The sequence below is a fragment of the Oncorhynchus gorbuscha genome, linkage group LG11, assembly GCF_021184085.1.
Source record: "Oncorhynchus gorbuscha isolate QuinsamMale2020 ecotype Even-year linkage group LG11, OgorEven_v1.0, whole genome shotgun sequence".
NCBI classification, from domain to species: Eukaryota; Metazoa; Chordata; class Actinopteri; order Salmoniformes; family Salmonidae; genus Oncorhynchus; species Oncorhynchus gorbuscha.
This window is the reverse complement of record NC_060183.1, coordinates 1,444,172-1,461,958: the sequence shown is the minus strand read 5'-3', so window position 1 is coordinate 1,461,958 and position 17,787 is coordinate 1,444,172. Positions and strand designations below refer to the sequence as shown.

The 17,787-nt window shown below is 44.2% G+C and overlaps 1 protein-coding gene across 1 annotated transcript in view; it reads right to left on the bottom strand.

Moving 5' to 3' along the window:
- The window catches only part of nid1a (nidogen 1a), a 92,142-nt gene that overhangs the window by 45,674 nt on the left and 28,681 nt on the right, over window positions 1-17,787 (bottom strand). Inside the window, exons 9-13 of the mRNA XM_046290715.1 lie at window positions 16,615-16,757; window positions 16,369-16,459; window positions 15,028-15,168; window positions 4,669-4,797; window positions 3,040-3,183 (exon numbers count right to left, since the gene is read on the bottom strand). Of these exons, the coding sequence (XP_046146671.1) occupies window positions 3,040-3,183; window positions 4,669-4,797; window positions 15,028-15,168; window positions 16,369-16,459; window positions 16,615-16,757 (648 nt within the window). The remainder of the gene's footprint in view (window positions 1-3,039; window positions 3,184-4,668; window positions 4,798-15,027; window positions 15,169-16,368; window positions 16,460-16,614; window positions 16,758-17,787) is intronic.

Genomic DNA, 17,787 nt, shown 5'->3' with positions numbered 1-17,787 from the left:
AAAGGGGATGCCTAGTCAGTTGTAAAGGGAAAGGGGGATACCTAGTCAGTTATAAAGGGAAAGGGGGATACCTAGTCAGTTGGGGAAGGGGGATACCTAGTCAGTTATAAAGGGAAAGGGGGATACCTAGTCAGTTATAAAGGGAAAGGGGGCACCTAGTCAGTTGGGGAAGGGGGATACCTAGTCAGTTATAAAGGGAAAGGGGGATACCTAGTCAGTTATAAAGGGAAAGGGGGCACCTAGTCAGTTGGGGAAGGGGGATACCTAGTCAGTTGGGGAAGGGGGGCACCTAGTCAGTTATAAAGGGAAAGGGGATACCTAGTCAGTTATAAAGGGAAAGGGGGCACCTAGTCAGTTGGGGAAGGGGGCACCTAGTCAGTTATAAAGTGAAAGGGGGATACCTAGTCAGTTGGGGAAGGGGGATACCTAGTCAGTTGTAAAGGGTAAGGGGGATACCTAGTCAGTTATAAAGGGAAAGGGGGATACCTAGTCAGTTATAAAGGGAAAGGGGGATACCTAGTCAGTTGTAAAGGGAAAGGGGATACCTAGTCAGTTGTAAAGGGTAAGGGGGATACCTAGTCAGTTGTAAAGGGAAAGGGGGATACCTAGTCAGTTGTAAAGGGTAAGGGGGATACCTAGTCAGTTGTAAAGGGTAAGGGGGATACCTAGTCAGTTGTAAAGGGAAAGGGGGATACCTAGTCAGTTGTAATATAATAATAATAATAATATAATATATATATGCCATTTAGCGGACGCTTTTATCCAAAGCGACTTACAGTCATGTGTGCATACATTCTACGTATGGGTGGTCCCGGGGATCGAACCCACTACCCTGGCGTTACAAGCGCCATGCTCTACCGCCATGCTCTACCAACTGAGCTACAGAAGGACCACTATTGTAAAGGGTAAGGGGGATACCTAGTCAGTTGTAAAGGGTAAGGGGGATACCTAGTCAGTTATAAAGGGAAAGGGGGATACCTAGTCAATTATAAAGGGAAAGGGGGATACCTAGTCAGTTATAAAGGGAAAGGGGGCACCTAGTCAGTTGGGGAAGGGGGATACCTAGTCAGTTGGGGAAGGGGATACCTAGTCAGTTATAAAGGGAAAGGGGGATACCTAGTCAGTTGGGGAAGGGGGATACCTAGTCAGTTGTAAAGGGTAAGGGGGATACCTAGTCAGTTGGAAAGGGAAAGGGTGATACCTAGTCAGTTGGAAAGGGAAAGGGGGATACCTAGTCAGTTATAAAGGGAAAGGGGATATCTAGTCAGTTGTAAAGGGAAAGGGGGATACCTAGTCAGTTGTAAAGGGAAAGGGGGATACCTAGTCAGTTATAAAGGAAAGGGGATATCTAGTCAGTTGTAAAGGGAAAGGGGGATACCTAGTCAGTTGGAAAGGGAAAGGGGGATACCTAGTCAGTTATAAAGGGAAAGGGGGATATCTAGTCAGTTGTAAAGGGAAAGGGGGATACCTAGTCAGTTGGAAAGGGAAAGGGGATACCTAGTCAGTTATAAAGGGAAAGGGGGATACCTAGTCAGTTGTAAAGGGAAAGGGGGATACCTAGTCAGTTGTAAAGGGAAAGGGGGATACCTAGTCAGTTGTAAAGGGAAAGGGGGATACCTAGTCAGTTATAAAGGGAAAGGGGATACCTAGTCAGTTGTAAAGGGAAAGGGGGATACCTAGTCAGTTGGAAAGGGAAAGGGGGATACCTAGTCAGTTATAAAGGGAAAGGGAAAGGGGATACCTAGTCAGTTGGGGAAGGGGATATCTAGTCAGTTGCAAAGGGAAAGGGGGATACCTAGTCAGTTATAAAGGGAAAGGGGGATATCTAGTCAGTTGTAAAGGGAAAGGGGGATATCTAGTCAGTTGTAAAGGGAAAGGGGATACCTAGTCAGTTATAAAGGGGGATATCTAGTCAGTTATAAAGGGGGATACCTAGTCAGTTGGAAAGGGAAAGGGGGATATCTAGTCAGTTGTAAAGGGAAAGGGGATACCTAGTCAGTTGGGAAAGGGGATACCTAGTCAGTTGGAAAGGGAAAGGGGGATATCTAGTCAGTTGGAAAGGGAAAGGGGGATATCTAGTCAGTTGTAAAGGGAAAGGGGGATATCTAGTCAGTTGTAAAGGGAAAGGGGGATACCTAGTCAGTTGGGAAAGGGGATACCTAGTCAGTTATAAAGGGGGATATCTAGTCAGTTGGGAAAGGGGGATACCTAGTCAGTTATAAAGGGGATATCTAGTCAGTTATAAAGGGGGATACCTAGTCAGTTGGGAAAGGGGATACCTAGTCAGTTATAAAGGGGGATATCTAGTCAGTTATAAAGGGGGATACCTAGTCAGTTGGAAAGGGAAAGGGGGATATCTAGTCAGTTGTAAAGGGAAAGGGGGATATCTAGTCAGTTGGAAAGGGGGATATCTAGTCAGTTGTAAAGGGGAAAGGGGGATATCTAGTCAGTTGGAAAGGGAAAGGGGATATCTAGTCAGTTGTAAAGGGGGATATCTAGTCAGTTGTAAAGGGGGATATCTAGTCAGTTGGGGAAAGGGGGATATCTAGTCAGTTGGAAAGGGAAAGGGGGATACCTAGTCAGTTGGGGAAGGGGATATCTAGTCAGTTGTAAAGGGAAAGGGGGATACCTAGTCAGTTGTAAAGGGAAAAGGGGATACCTAGTCAGTTGTAAAGGGAAAGGGGGATACCTAGTCAGTTGGAAAGGGAAAGGGGGATACCTAGTCAGTTGTAAAGGGAAAGGGGGATACCTAGTCAGTTGGAAAGGGAAAGGGGGATACCTAGTCAGTTGGAAAGGGAAAGGGGGATACCTAGTCAGTTGGAAAGGGAAAGGGGGATACCTAGTCAGTTGGAAAGGGAGAGGGGGATGCCTAGTCAGTTGTATAACTGAATGCATTCTACTGAAATGTGTATTCCGCATGTAACCCAACCCCTCTGAATCAGAGAGGTGCGAGGGGGGGGGCGCCATAATCGACATCCACGTCTTCGGCGCCCAGGGAACAGTGGGTTTAAATGCCCACAAACACACTCACACCATTACCTTGGCAGACCCGTCCGTGTCCCTGAAACCCAGGCAAACAGGAGCAGATGTAAGAGGATCCTCCACTGTAGCTGCAGTGAGCGCGCTCCGTGATGTCACAGTCATGGCTGCCGGCCGCGCAGTGGTCTACTGGACGGTCCACTCCTGGGGATTAAACAGCCAATCAGCAAGTCGGTCAGTCAATCAATCTATCAATCAATCAAACTCCTGGAAAGGATAGAGGGTGTCAACATCAACACAGGAAATATTTCAGATGTTAGTGTCACGCCTTGGTCTTGGTATTTTGTGTTTTCTTTATTTATTTGGTCAGGCCAGGGTGTGACATGGGTTTATTTTGTGGTGTGTTTTTGTATTGGGGTTTTAGTAGGTATTGGGATTGTGGAGTAGGGTTGTCTAGGAAGTCTATGGTTGCCTGAGGCGGTTCTTAATCAGAGGCAGGTGATTTTCGTTGTCTCTGATTGGGAACCATATTTAGGCAGCCATATTCTTTGAGTGTTTGGTGGGTGATTGTTCCTGCCTCTGTGTTAGTTGTCACCAGATAGGCTGTATAGGTTTTCACGTTCCGTTTGTTGTTTTTGTATTGTTCGTGGTTTTTCTTTATTAAAGATGTATCAAAATTACCACGCTGCATTTTGGTCCGACTCTCCTTCGACGGAAGAAAACCGTAACAGTTAGTATGTTAGTAGTTTTCAGGCCTAGATTCTGACACAGGCTGCGTTTACACAGGCAGCCCAATTCTTATCTGTTGCCCAATTACTGACGAGAGAGATGATCCGATTGGTCAAGAGAACAATTACTGAAAAAAATCTGAATTGGGCTGTCAGTGAAAAAACGACTATGTCTGTCTGTTGCCGAGAAATGAGCAGACATGCTTTCATCTGTTCTGTTTTTATTTCCCTCATATGGCAGTGGTTAGTGTTTAACCCCAGAATTTCAAGCAGCAGAAGACAGAGAGAGAGGGGGGGGCGGCAGAGAGAAAAAGAGAGAGGGACAGAGAGAAAGGGAGAAAAGAGAGAGAGAGAGAGAGAGAGAGAGAGAGAGAGAGAGAGAGAGAGAGAGAGAGAGAAAGAGAGAGAGAGTTTGAGAGGAAGAGAGAGCGAGAGAGAGAGAGAGAGCGAGAGAGAGAGAGAGAGAGAGAGAGAGAGAGTTTGAGAAAAAGAGAGAGCGAGACAGAGAGTTTGAGAGAAAGAGAGAGAGGCAGACAAAGTTTGGGAGAAAGAGAGAGCGGGACAGAGAGAGTTTGAGAGAAAGAGAGAGCGAGACAGAGAGTTTGGAAAAAGAGAGCGAGACAGAGAGAGTTTGGGAGAAAGAGAGCGAGAGGGGAGAGAGTTTAAGTGAAAGAGAGCGAGACAGAGAGAGTTTGGGAGAAAGAGAGCGAGACAGAGAGAGTTTAAGAGAAAGAGAGCGAGACAGAGAGTTTGGGAGAAAGAGAGTGAGACAGAGAGAGTTTGGGAGAAAGAGAGCGAGACAGAGAGAGTTTAAGAGAAAGAGAGCGAGAGGGGAGAGAGTTTAAGAGAAAGAGAGCGAGACAGAGAGATTTTGGGAGAAAGAGAGTGAGAGGGGAGAGGGGAGTGAGAACAAGAATAAGAAACAGAGAGAGAGAAAAAGGGAGACACACACAAAGTGTACCTATGCAGGTGTGCCCGTCACTGGCGAACTGGTATCCATCATTACACTCACAGCGGAAGGTTCCGGGCTGGTTGTTGCAGACTGAGTGTTCTCCACAGGCCAGAGGGATCTCTCTACACTCATCAATATCTGACAGGAACAAACACAAACCCAAGCATTGACATAAACACACATAAACAGAAAGATACACATGACTGTTCAGATCTGAGGGATATACACTAAACAAAGTCTGACAGGAACAGATGGAGACAAACAGAAACAGGAAAATGGCTGTCAGTCTATAATAACTATAATAATAACTATAATAACGACTAATAATGACTGTCAGTCTGTTCAGATCTGAACAGGTTTTTTAATCAAGAATGGTCAAAAAGTGACACAGGACGGTATGTCGACCTTCAGATACTATACTACAGACTACAACAACTGTAACAACTATAACAACTGTAACAACTATAATAACGGTAATAACTATAATAACTATAACAACTATAATAACTATAACAACTATAATAACTATAACAACTATAATAACTATAATAACTATAATAACGGTAATAACTATAACAACTATAATAACTATAACAACTATAATAACTATAACAACTATAACAACTATAATAAAGGTAATAACTATAATAACTATAACAACTATAACAACTATAATAACTATAACTATAATAACTATAACAACTATAATAACTATAATAACTATAATAACGGTAATAACTATAACAACTATAATAACTATAACAACTATAACAACGGTAATAACTATAATAACTATAACAACTATAACAACTATAATAACTATAACAACTATAATAACTATAACAACTATAACAACTATAACAGCTATAATAACTATAACAACTATAATATCTATAATAACTATAACAACTATAATAACTATAACAACTATAATAACTATAACAACTATAATAACTATAATAACTATAATAACGGTAATAACTATAACAACTATAATAACTATAACAACTATAATAACTATAACAACTATAATATCTATAATAACTATAATAACTATAACAACTATAATAACTATAACAACTATAATAACTATAACAACTATAATAACTATAATAACTATAATAACGGTAATAACTATAACAACTATAATAACTATAACAGCTATAATAACTATTATAACTATAATAACTATAACAACTATAATAACTATAACAACTATAGTAACTACAATAATAACTATAATAACTACAATAACGGTAATAACTATAATAATAACTATAATAATAACTATAATAACTACAATAACTATAACAACTATAACAACTACAATAACTATAATAACTATAACAACTATAATAACTATAATAACTATAACAACTATAATAACTATAACAACTATAATAACTATAATAACTATAATAACTATAACTACTATAATAACTATAATAATAACTATAATAACTACAATAACGGTAATAACTATAATAACTATAATAACTATAACGACTATAAAAACTATAATAACTATAATAACTATAACAACTATAATAACTATAATAACTATAATAACCATAATAACTATAACAACTATAATAATAACTATAATACCTATAACAACTATAATAACTATAATAACTATAATAACTATAATAGCGGTAATAACTGTAGTTCACTAGTGTTCTGGACAGTATCTGGATAGCAGAGGGACTGTAGTTCACTAGTGTTCTGGACAGCAGAGGGACTGTAGTTCACTAGTGTTCTGGACAGTATCTGGACAGCAGAGGGACTGTAGTTCACTAGTGTTCTGGACAGTATCTGGACAGCAGAGGGACTGTAGTTCACTAGTGTTCTGGACAGTATCTGGATAACAGAGGGACTGTAGTTCACTAGTGTTCTGGACAGTATCTGATAGTAGAGGGACTGTAGTTCACTAGTGTTCTGGACAGCAGAGGGACTGTAGTTCACTAGTGTTCTGGACAGTATCTGGATAGCAGAGGGACTGTAGTTCACTAGTGTTCTGGACAGTATCTGGATAACAGAGGGACTGTAGTTCACTAGTGTTCTGGACAGTATCTGGATAACAGAGGGACTGTAGTTCACTAGTGTTCTGGACAGTATCTGGACAGCAGAGGGACTGTAGTTCACTAGTGTTCTGGACAGTATCTGGATAACAGAGGGACTGTAGTTCACTAGTGTTCTGGACAGTATCTGGATAGCAGAGGGACTGTAGTTCACTAGTGTTCTGGACAGCAGAGGGACTGTAGTTCACTAGTGTTCTGGACAGTATCTGGATAGCAGAGGGACTGTAGTTCACTAGTGTTCTGGACAGTATCTGGATAACAGAGGGACTGTAGTTCACTAGTGTTCTGGACAGTATCTGGATAACAGAGGGACTGTAGTTCACTAGTGTTCTGGACAGTATCTGGACAGCAGAGGGACTGTAGTTCACTAGTGTTCTGGACAGTATCTGGATAACAGAGGGACTGTAGTTCACTAGTGTTCTGGACAATATCTGGATAACAGAGGGACTGTAGTTCACTAGTGTTCTGGGTAGTATCTGGATAGTAGAGGGACTGTAGTTCACTAGTGTTCTGGACAGTATCTGGATAGTAGAGGGACTGTAGTTCACTAGTGTTCTGGACAGTATCTGGATAGCAGAGGGACTGTAGTTCACTAGTGTTCTGGACAGTATCTGGATAGCAGAGGGACTGTAGTTCACTAGTGTTCTGGATAGTATCTGATAGCAGAGGGACTGTAGTTCACTAGTGTTCTGGACAGTATCTGGATAGTAGAGGGACTGTAGTTCACTAGTGTTCTGGATAGTATCTGATAGCAGAGGGACTGTAGTTCACTAGTGTTCTGGATAGTATCTGACAGCAGAGGGACTGTAGTTCACTAGTGTTCTGGACAGCAGAGGGACTGTAGTTCACTAGTGTTCTGGACAGTATCTGGATAGTAGAGGGACTGTAGTTCACTAGTGTTCTGGACAGTATCTGGATAGTAGAGGGACTGTAGTTCACTAGTGTTCTGGTTAGTATCTGATAGCAGAGGGACTGTAGTTCACTAGTGTTCTGGATAGTATCTGACAGCAGAGGGACTGTAGTTCACTAGTGTTCTGGACAGCAGAGGGACTGTAGTTCACTAGTGTTCTGGACAGTATCTGGATAACAGAGGGACTGTAGTTCACTAGTGTTCTGGACAGTATCTGGATAACAGAGGGACTGTAGTTCACTAGTGTTCTGGACAGTATCTGATAGCAGAGGGACTGTAGTTCACTAGTGTTCTGGACAGTATCTGATAGTAGAGGGACTGTAGTTCACTAGTGTTCTGGACAGTATCTGATAGTAGAGGGACTGTAGTTCACTAGTGTTCTGGACAGTATCTGGATAGCAGAGGGACTGTAGTTCACTAGTGTTCTGGACAGTATCTGGATAGCAGAGGGACTGTAGTTCACTAGTGTTCTGGACAGTATCTGGATAGCAGAGGGACTGTAGTTCACTAGTGTTCTGGATAGTATCTGACAGCAGAGGGACTGTAGTTCACTGGTGTTCTGGACAGCAGAGGGACTGTAGTTCACTAGTGTTCTGGACAGTATCTGGATAACAGAGGGACTGTAGTTCACTAGTGTTCTGGACAGTATCTGGATAGCAGAGGGACTGTAGTTCACTAGTGTTCTGGACAGTATCTGGATAGCAGAGGGACTGTAGTTCACTGGTGTTCTGGACAGCAGAGGGACTGTAGTTCACTAGTGTTCTGGACAGTATCTGGATAACAGAGGGACTGTAGTTCACTAGTGTTCTGGACAGTATCTGGATAGCAGAGGGACTGTAGTTCACTAGTGTTCTGGACAGTATCTGGATAGTAGAGGGACTGTAGTTCACTAGTGTTCTGGATAGCAGAGGGACTGTAGTTCACTAGTGTTCTGGATAGCAGAGGGACTGTAGTTCACTAGTGTTCTGGATAGTATCTGGACAGCAGAGGGACTGTAGTTCACTAGTGTTCTGGACAGTATCTGGATAGCAGAGGGACTGTAGTTCACTAGTGTTCTGGACAGTATCTGATAGTAGAGGGACTGTAGTTCACTAGTGTTCTGGACAGTATCTGGATAGCAGAGGGACTGTAGTTCACTAGTGTTCTGGACAGCAGAGGGACTGTAGTTCACTAGTGTTCTGGACAGCAGAGGGACTGTAGTTCACTAGTGTTCTGGGTAGTATCTGGATAGTAGAGGGACTGTAGTTCACTAGTGTTCTGGACAGTATCTGGATAACAGAGGGACTGTAGTTCACTAGTGTTCTGGACAGTATCTGGCTAGCAGAGGGACTGTAGTTCACTAGTGTTCTGGACAGTATCTGGATAGCAGAGGGACTGTAGTTCACTAGTGTTCTGGACAGTATCTGGATAGTAGAGGGACTGTAGTTCACTAGTGTTCTGGATAGCAGAGGGACTGTAGTTCACTAGTGTTCTGGATAGCAGAGGGACTGTAGTTCACTAGTGTTCTGGATAGTATCTGGACAGCAGAGGGACTGTAGTTCACTAGTGTTCTGGACAGTATCTGGATAGCAGAGGGACTGTAGTTCACTAGTGTTCTGGACAGTATCTGATAGTAGAGGGACTGTAGTTCACTAGTGTTCTGGACAGTATCTGGATAGCAGAGGGACTGTAGTTCACTAGTGTTCTGGACAGCAGAGGGACTGTAGTTCACTAGTGTTCTGGACAGCAGAGGGACTGTAGTTCACTAGTGTTCTGGGTAGTATCTGGATAGTAGAGGGACTGTAGTTCACTAGTGTTCTGGACAGTATCTGGATAACAGAGGGACTGTAGTTCACTAGTGTTCTGGACAGTATCTGGCTAGCAGAGGGACTGTAGTTCACTAGTGTTCTGGACAGTATCTGGATAGCAGAGGGACTGTAGTTCACTAGTGTTCTGGACAGTATCTGGATAGCAGAGGGACTGTAGTTCACTAGTGTTCTGGACAGTATCTGGATAGCAGAGGGACTGTAGTTCACTAGTGTTCTGGACAGCAGAGGGACTGTAGTTCACTAGTGTTCTGGACAGTATTTGGATAACAGAGGGACTGTAGTTCACTAGTGTTCTGGACAGTATCTGGACAGCAGAGGGACTGTAGTTCACTAGTGTTCTGGACAGCAGAGGGACTGTAGTTCACTAGTGTTCTGGACAGTATCTGGATAACAGAGGGACTGTAGTTCACTAGTGTTCTGGCCAGCAGAGGGACTGTAGTTCACTAGTGTTCTGGACAGTATCTGGATAGCAGAGGGACTGTAGTTCACTAGTGTTCTGGACAGTATCTGGATAACAGAGGGACTGTAGTTCACTAGTGTTCTGGACAGCAGAGGGACTGTAGTTCACTAGTGTTCTGGACAGTATCTGGATAGCAGAGGGACTGTAGTTCACTAGTGTTCTGGACAGTATCTGCATAACAGAGGGACTGTAGTTCACTAGTGTTCTGGATAGCAGAGGGACTGTAGTTCACTAGTGTTCTGGATAGCAGAGGGACTGTAGTTCACTAGTGTTCTGGACAGTATCTGGATAGCAGAGGGACTGTAGTTCACTAGTGTTCTGGACAGTATCTGGATAACAGAGGGACTGTAGTTCACTAGTGTTCTGGATAGCAGAGGGACTGTAGTTCACTAGTGTTCTGGATAGCAGAGGGACTGTAGTTCACTAGTGTTCTGGACAGTATCTGGATAGCAGAGGGACTGTAGTTCACTAGTGTTCTGGACAGTATCTGGATAACAGAGGGACTGTAGTTCACTAGTGTTCTGGACAGTATCTGGATAACAGAGGGACTGTAGTTCACTAGTGTTCTGGACAGTATCTGGACAGCAGAGGGACTGTAGTTCACTAGTGTTCTGGACAGTATCTGGATAACAGAGGGACTGTAGTTCACTAGTGTTCTGGACAGTATCTGGATAACAGAGGGACTGTAGTTCACTAGTGTTCTGGATAGTATCTGGATAGTAGAGGGACTGTAGTTCACTAGTTTTCTGGACAGTATCTGGATAACAGAGGGACTGTAGTTCACTAGTGTTCTGGACAGTATCTGGATAGCAGAGGGACTGTAGTTCACTAGTGTTCTGGACAGTATCTGGATAGCAGAGGGACTGTAGTTCACTAGTGTTCTGGACAGTATCTGGATAGCAGAGGGACTGTAGTTCACTAGTGTTCTGGACAGTATCTGGATAGCAGAGGGACTGTAGTTCACTAGTGTTCTGGGCAGTATCTGGATAGCAGAGGGACTGTAGTTCACTAGTGTTCTGGACAGCAGAGGGACTGTAGTTCACTAGTGTTCTGGACAGTATTTGGATAACAGAGGGACTGTAGTTCACTAGTGTTCTGGACAGCAGAGGGACTGTAGTTCACTAGTGTTCTGGACAGTATCTGGATAACAGAGGGACTGTAGTTCACTAGTGTTCTGGACAGCAGAGGGACTGTAGTTCACTAGTGTTCTGGACAGTATCTGGATAGCAGAGGGACTGTAGTTCACTAGTGTTCTGGACAGTATCTGGATAACAGAGGGACTGTAGTTCACTAGTGTTCTGGACAGCAGAGGGACTGTAGTTCACTAGTGTTCTGGACAGTATCTGATAACAGAGGGACTGTAGTTCACTAGTGTTCTGGACAGTATCTGGATAACAGAGGGACTGTAGTTCACTAGTGTTCTGGACAGTATCTGGATAGCAGAGGGACTGTAGTTCACTAGTGTTCTGGACAGTATCTGGATAACAGAGGGACTGTAGTTCACTAGTGTTCTGGACAGTATCTGGATAACAGAGGGACTGTAGTTCACTAGTGTTCTGGACAGTATCTGATAACAGAGGGTCTGTAGTTCACTAGTGTTCTGGACAGTATCTGGATAACAGAGGGACTGTAGTTCACTAGTGTTCTGGACAGTATCTGGATAGCAGTGTTCTGGACTAGCAGAGGGACTGTAGTTCACTAGTGTTCTGGACAGTATCTGATAACAGAGGGACTGTAGTTCACTAGTGTTCTGGACAGTATCTGGATAACAGAGGGACTGTAGTTCACTAGTGTTCTGGACAGTATCTGGATAGCAGAGGGACTGTAGTTCACTAGTGTTCTGGACAGTATCTGGATAGCAGAGGGACTGTAGTTCACTAGTGTTCTGGACAGTATCTGGATAACAGAGGGACTGTAGTTCACTAGTGTTCTGAATAGCAGAGGGACTGTAGTTCACTAGTGTTCTGGATAGCAGAGGGACTGTAGTTCACTAGTGTTCTGGACAGTATCTGGATAGCAGAGGGACTGTAGTTCACTAGTGTTCTGGACAGTATCTGGATAGCAGAGGGACTGTAGTTCACTAGTGTTCTGGACAGTATCTGGATAACAGAGGGACTGTAGTTCACTAGTGTTCTGGACAGTATCTGCATAACAGAGGGACTGTAGTTCACTAGTGTTTTGGACAGTATCTGGATAGCAGAGGGACTGTAGTTCACTAGTGTTCTGGACAGTATCTGGATAACAGAGGGACTGTAGTTCACTAGTGTTCTGGACAGTATCTGGATAGCAGAGGGACTGTAGTTCACTAGTGTGCTGGACAGTATCTGGATAGCAGAGGGACTGTAGTTCACTAGTGTTCTGGACAGTATCTGGATAACAGAAGGACTGTAGTTCACTAGTGTTCTGGACAGTATCTGGATAGCAGAGGGACTGTAGTTCACTAGTGTTCTGGACAGTATCTGGATAGCAGAGGGACTGTAGTTCACTAGTGTTCTGGACAGTATCTGGATAGCAGAGGGACTGTAGTTCACTAGTGTTCTGGACAGTATCTGGATAGTAGAGGGACTGTAGTTCACTAGTGTTCTGGACAGTATCTGGATAGCAGAGGGACTGTAGTTCACTAGTGTTCTGGACAGTATCTGGATAGCAGAGGGACTGTAGTTCACTAGTGTTCTGGACAGTATCTGGATAGCAGAGGGACTGTAGTTCACTAGTGTTCTGGACAGTATCTGGATAGCAGAGGGACTGTAGTTCACTAGTGTTCTGGACAGTATCTGGATAGCAGAGGGACTGTAGTTCACTAGTGTTCTGGACAGTATCTGGATAGCAGAGGGACTGTAGTTCACTAGTGTTCTGGACAGTATCTGGATAGCAGAGGGACTGTAGTTCACTAGTGTTCTGGACAGCAGAGGGACTGTAGTTCATTGGATGGACTGTAACTGAATCAGACTGGTTTCCTAATTACTAAATGTGTTTAGAGATACAATCTTTCCTGTGTCTGACAAGCATCCTGTCTTTACTTTCTGTGGCTAAGAGCACTTCCTTTTCCCTCGTCCCAAAACTGTTCCTACCCCTCCCCTCCCCAAGCCTGTCCCAAGACAAAATAAGAACTCCTGTCTATGTGGACTAGGGGAGTAGGGTCCTCATTTTAACCTCCGTGTGCCCGAGAGCACTTCCTTTACTGTCATCCTAAAACTGTTCCTTTCCCCCCTCCCAATCCCGTTCCAAGACTTTCCCAACTCCAAAGACAAAAACATTTCCTAACCCAACTCCAAGCCCGAAATAGAAACCCCCCTCTCTCTCTGTGAAGGGACTAGTCCTTCCTGTACATCATACTGTTTGTGAACTCTGAAATGAGCCCTGAAACCCCAAGATATGAAGGGAGGGCTCTGGGGAGTAGGGTGGAAATTGTCCCCTAATCAACCTATGATTGAGTGTTTGGTCAGGGAGTCAGACAGTGAAGGAACAGGATTGGTTGACAGGATGGGCTCTCAACCAGGACCACAGTACAACGCAGTACAGAATATAGTACAGAGCACATCAGAGTACAGTACAGCACAGAATACAGCACAGTACAGAGTACAGAATATAGTACAGAGCACATCAGAGTACAGCACAGTACAGAGTACAGCACAGTACAGAGCAGAGCACAGTACAGAGTACAGCACAGTACAGAGTACAGCACAGTACAGAATACAGTACAGAGTACAGCACAGTACAGAGTACAGAATATAGTACAGAGCACATCAGAGTACAGCACAGTACAGAGTACAGCACAGTACAGAGTACAGCACAGTACAGAGCACAGCACAGTACAGAGTACAGCACAGTACAGAATACAGTACAGAGTACAGTACAGTACAGAGTACAGAATATAGTACAGAGCACATCAGAGTACAGCACAGTACAGAGTACAGAATATAGTACAGAGCACATCAGAGTACAGCACAGTACAGAGTACAGAATATAGCAAAGAGCACATCAGAGTACAGCACAGTACAGAGTACAGAATATAGTACAGAGCACATCAGAGTACAGCACAGTACAGAGTACAGCACAGTACAGAGTACAGCACAGTACAGAGTACAGAATATAGTACAGAGCACATCAGAGTACAGCACAGTACAGAGTACAGCACAGTACAGAGTACAGCACAGTACAGAGTACAGAATATAGTACAGAGCACATCAGAGTACAGCACAGTACAGAATACAGCACAGTACAGAGTACAGCACAGTACAGAGTACAGAATATAGTACAGAGCACATCAGAGTACAGCACAGTACAGAGTACAGCACAGTACAGAGTACAGCACAGTACAGAGTACAGAATATAGTACAGAGCACATCAGAGTACAGCACAGTACAGAGTACAGCACAGTACAGAGTACAGCACAGTACAGAGTACAGAATATAGTACAGAGCACATCAGAGTACAGCACAGTACAGAATACAGCACAGTACAGAGTACAGCACAGTACAGAGTACAGAATATAGTACAGAGCACATCAGAGTACAGCACAGTACAGAGTACAGCACAGTACAGAGTACAGCACAGTACAGAGTACAGAATATAGTACAGAGCACATCAGAGTACAGCACAGTACAGAATACAGCACAGTACAGAGTACAGCACAGTACAGAGTACAGCACAGTACAGAGTACAGAATATAGTACAGAGCACATCAGAGTACAGCACAGTACAGAGTACAGCACAGTACAGAGTACAGCACAGTACAGAGTACAGAATATAGTACAGAGCACATCAGAGTACAGCACAGTACAGAGTACAGCACAGTACAGAGTACAGCACAGTACAGAGCACAGCACAGTACAGAGTACAGCACAGTACAGAGTACAGCACAGTACAGAGTACAGCATACCTGTAAGTGTTAATGAGAACACTGTAAGATGTAATGGAGCATTAGATGTTTTTCCCTTTCCTGCTTGGTATGCAAAATACTGACTAGAGCTTCATTTAGACACCAAAAGACACTGACTAGAGCTTCATTTAGCCACCTAACACTACTAATGATGTGATTGTTCTGATCAGCTCTCTGTGTATTATGAGTACTCCAGACAGCCGTTCCGTCACATCTCCATAACATACCGTAACAAGAGCGCCCGTCTCCAGTGAAGCCAGCAGCACACTGGCAGGTGAACTGTGTTCCCTGTTCGGGTCTACAGACAGCGTTGGTGTCACAGCCGTGTCTCCCGGTGAAACAGGAATTCTCCACTTCCTGCTGGCCTCCTGGACAGAAACACAGCCAGTACAGTTTAAATACAGCATTCTCCTCTTTCTGCTGGCCTCCTGGACAGAAACATAGCCAGTACAGTTTAAATACAGCATTCTCCTCTTTCTGCTGGCCTCCTGGACAGAAACACAGCCAGTACAGTTTAAATACAGCATTCTCCTCTTTCTGCTGGCCTCCTGGACAGAAACATAGCCAGTACAGTTTAAATACAGCATTCTCCTCTTTCTGCTGGCCTCCTGGACAGAAACACAGCCAGTACAGTTTAAATACAGCATTCTCCACTTCCTGCTGGCCTCCTGGACAGAAACACAGCCAGTACAGTTTAAATACAGCATTCTCCACTTCCTGCTAGCATCCTGGACAGAAACACAGCCAGTACAGTTTAATACAGCATTCTCCACTTCCTGCTGGCCCCTGGACAGAAACACAGCCAGTACAGTTTAATACAGCATTCTCCACTTCCTGCTGGCCTCCTGGACAGAAACACAGCCAGTACAGTTTAAATACAGCATTCTCCACTTCCTGCTGGCCTCCTGGACAGAAACACAGCCAGTACAGTTCAATACAGCATTCTCCACTTCCTGCTGGCCTCCTGGACAGAAACACAGCCAGTACAGTTTAATACAGCACATTCTCCACTTCCTGCTGGCCTCGTGGACAGAAACACAGCCAGTACAGTTTAAATACAGCATTCTCCACTTCCTGCTGGCCTCCTGGACAGAAACACAGCCAGTACAGTTTAAATACAGCGTTTCCCAAACTCGGTCCTGGGGACCCCAAGGGGGGCACATTGATTATTTAAATCAGCTGTGTAGTGATAGGGCAAAATATGATTAGGACCGTGTTTGGGAAGTGCTGGTTTAATATCCCATTATCAATGTAGTTAAGAACTAGGTTATCACTCATTTAGACAATGTTTCATATTATATTGTAGGTGATTGTTGCTACTCCAAAACTGGCACTACCAGAGACCATCGACAAAATTGGAAGGCTCTCAATTAGGAAGATCTGTCTAAAACAGGATGGAGGAAACGACTACTACTAGAACCGTCTACAAATAAGACAAAAGAAGACCAACAGAAAGACGTATCAATTAGGGAGGAGGAATTTACATCAGTCTAAACAGGAAGAAGGAAGGAAGGGAAATCAGACCAATCAGAGAGACAAGAATAACCTCAGACGGGAAGTGACCTCACCGTTGACATCACCGATTTTGTTGCTCATGGCGTATCGGATCAGCTCGTTGTTGGAGTCGTACATCACAAACACCTGGTCCACACTCAGCATCTGTAGAAGACATACTGTATTAATGCATTTGGTTACATGCATTTGCATTTGGTTATTAATGCATTCGGTTACATGCATTTGCATTTGGTTATTAATGCATTCGGTTACTAGTATGATTACTCGTATGATTGATTGATTGATTGATTAGTGTGTACCTGTGTGGGCAGCACGGCCCTTGCAGCCTCGTCATTTGGACAGCTCTGGAAGGTGATGGTCTGTCTCCACTGGTAAGTCCTGGTCTCAGCAGAGCCATCATCCAGACTCACAGTGTAGTCTCTTGTAGAGGAAGACGTGATCACTACAGGAGGAGAGAGACACCAGGCTCAGAGGAAGACGTGATCACTACAGGAGGAGAGAGACTCCAGGCTCAGAGGAAGACGTGATCACTACAGGAGGAGAGACACCATACTCAGAGGAAGATGTGATCACTACAGGAGGAAAGAGACACCAGGCTCAGAGGAAGACGTGATCACTACAGGAGGAGAGAGACACCAGGCTCAGAGGAAGACGTGATCACTACAGGAGGAGAGAGACACCAGGCTCAGAGGAAGACGTGATCACTACAGGAGGAGAGACACCATACTCAGAGGAAGATGTGATCACTACAGGAGGAAAGAGACACCAGGCTCAGAGGAAGACGTGATCACTACAGGAGGAGAGAGACACCAGGCTCAGAGGAAGATGTGATCACTACAGGAGGAGAGAGACACCAGGCTCAGAGGAAGATGTGATCACTACAGGAGGAGAGAGACACCAGGCTCAGAGGAAGATGTGATCACTACAGGAGGAAAGAGACACCAGGCTCAGAGGAAGACGTGATCACTACAGGAGGAGAGAGACACCAGGCTCAGAGGAAGACGTGATCACTACAGGAGGAGAGAGACACCAGGCTCAGAGGAAGATGTGATCACTACAGGAGGAGAGAGACACCAGGCTCAGAGGAAGACGTGATCACTACAGGAGGAGAGAGACACCAGGCTCAGAGGAAGATGTGATCACTACAGGAGGAGAGAGACACCAGGCTCAGAGGAAGATGTGATCACTACAGGAGGAAAGAGACACCAGGCTCAGAGGAAGACGTGATCACTACAGGAGGAAAGAGACACCAGGCTCAGAGGAAGACGTGATCACTACAGGAGGAGAGAGACACCAGGCTCAGAGGAAGATGTGATCACTACAGGAGGAGAGAGACACCAGGCTCAGAGGAAGATGTGATCACTACAGGAGAAGAGAGACACCAGGCTGAGATCAGGAGACACACGACATGATCCTTGATGGGACAGACACAGTAACATAAACACAGCACTGAGCCTATTCATGGGTTGCAT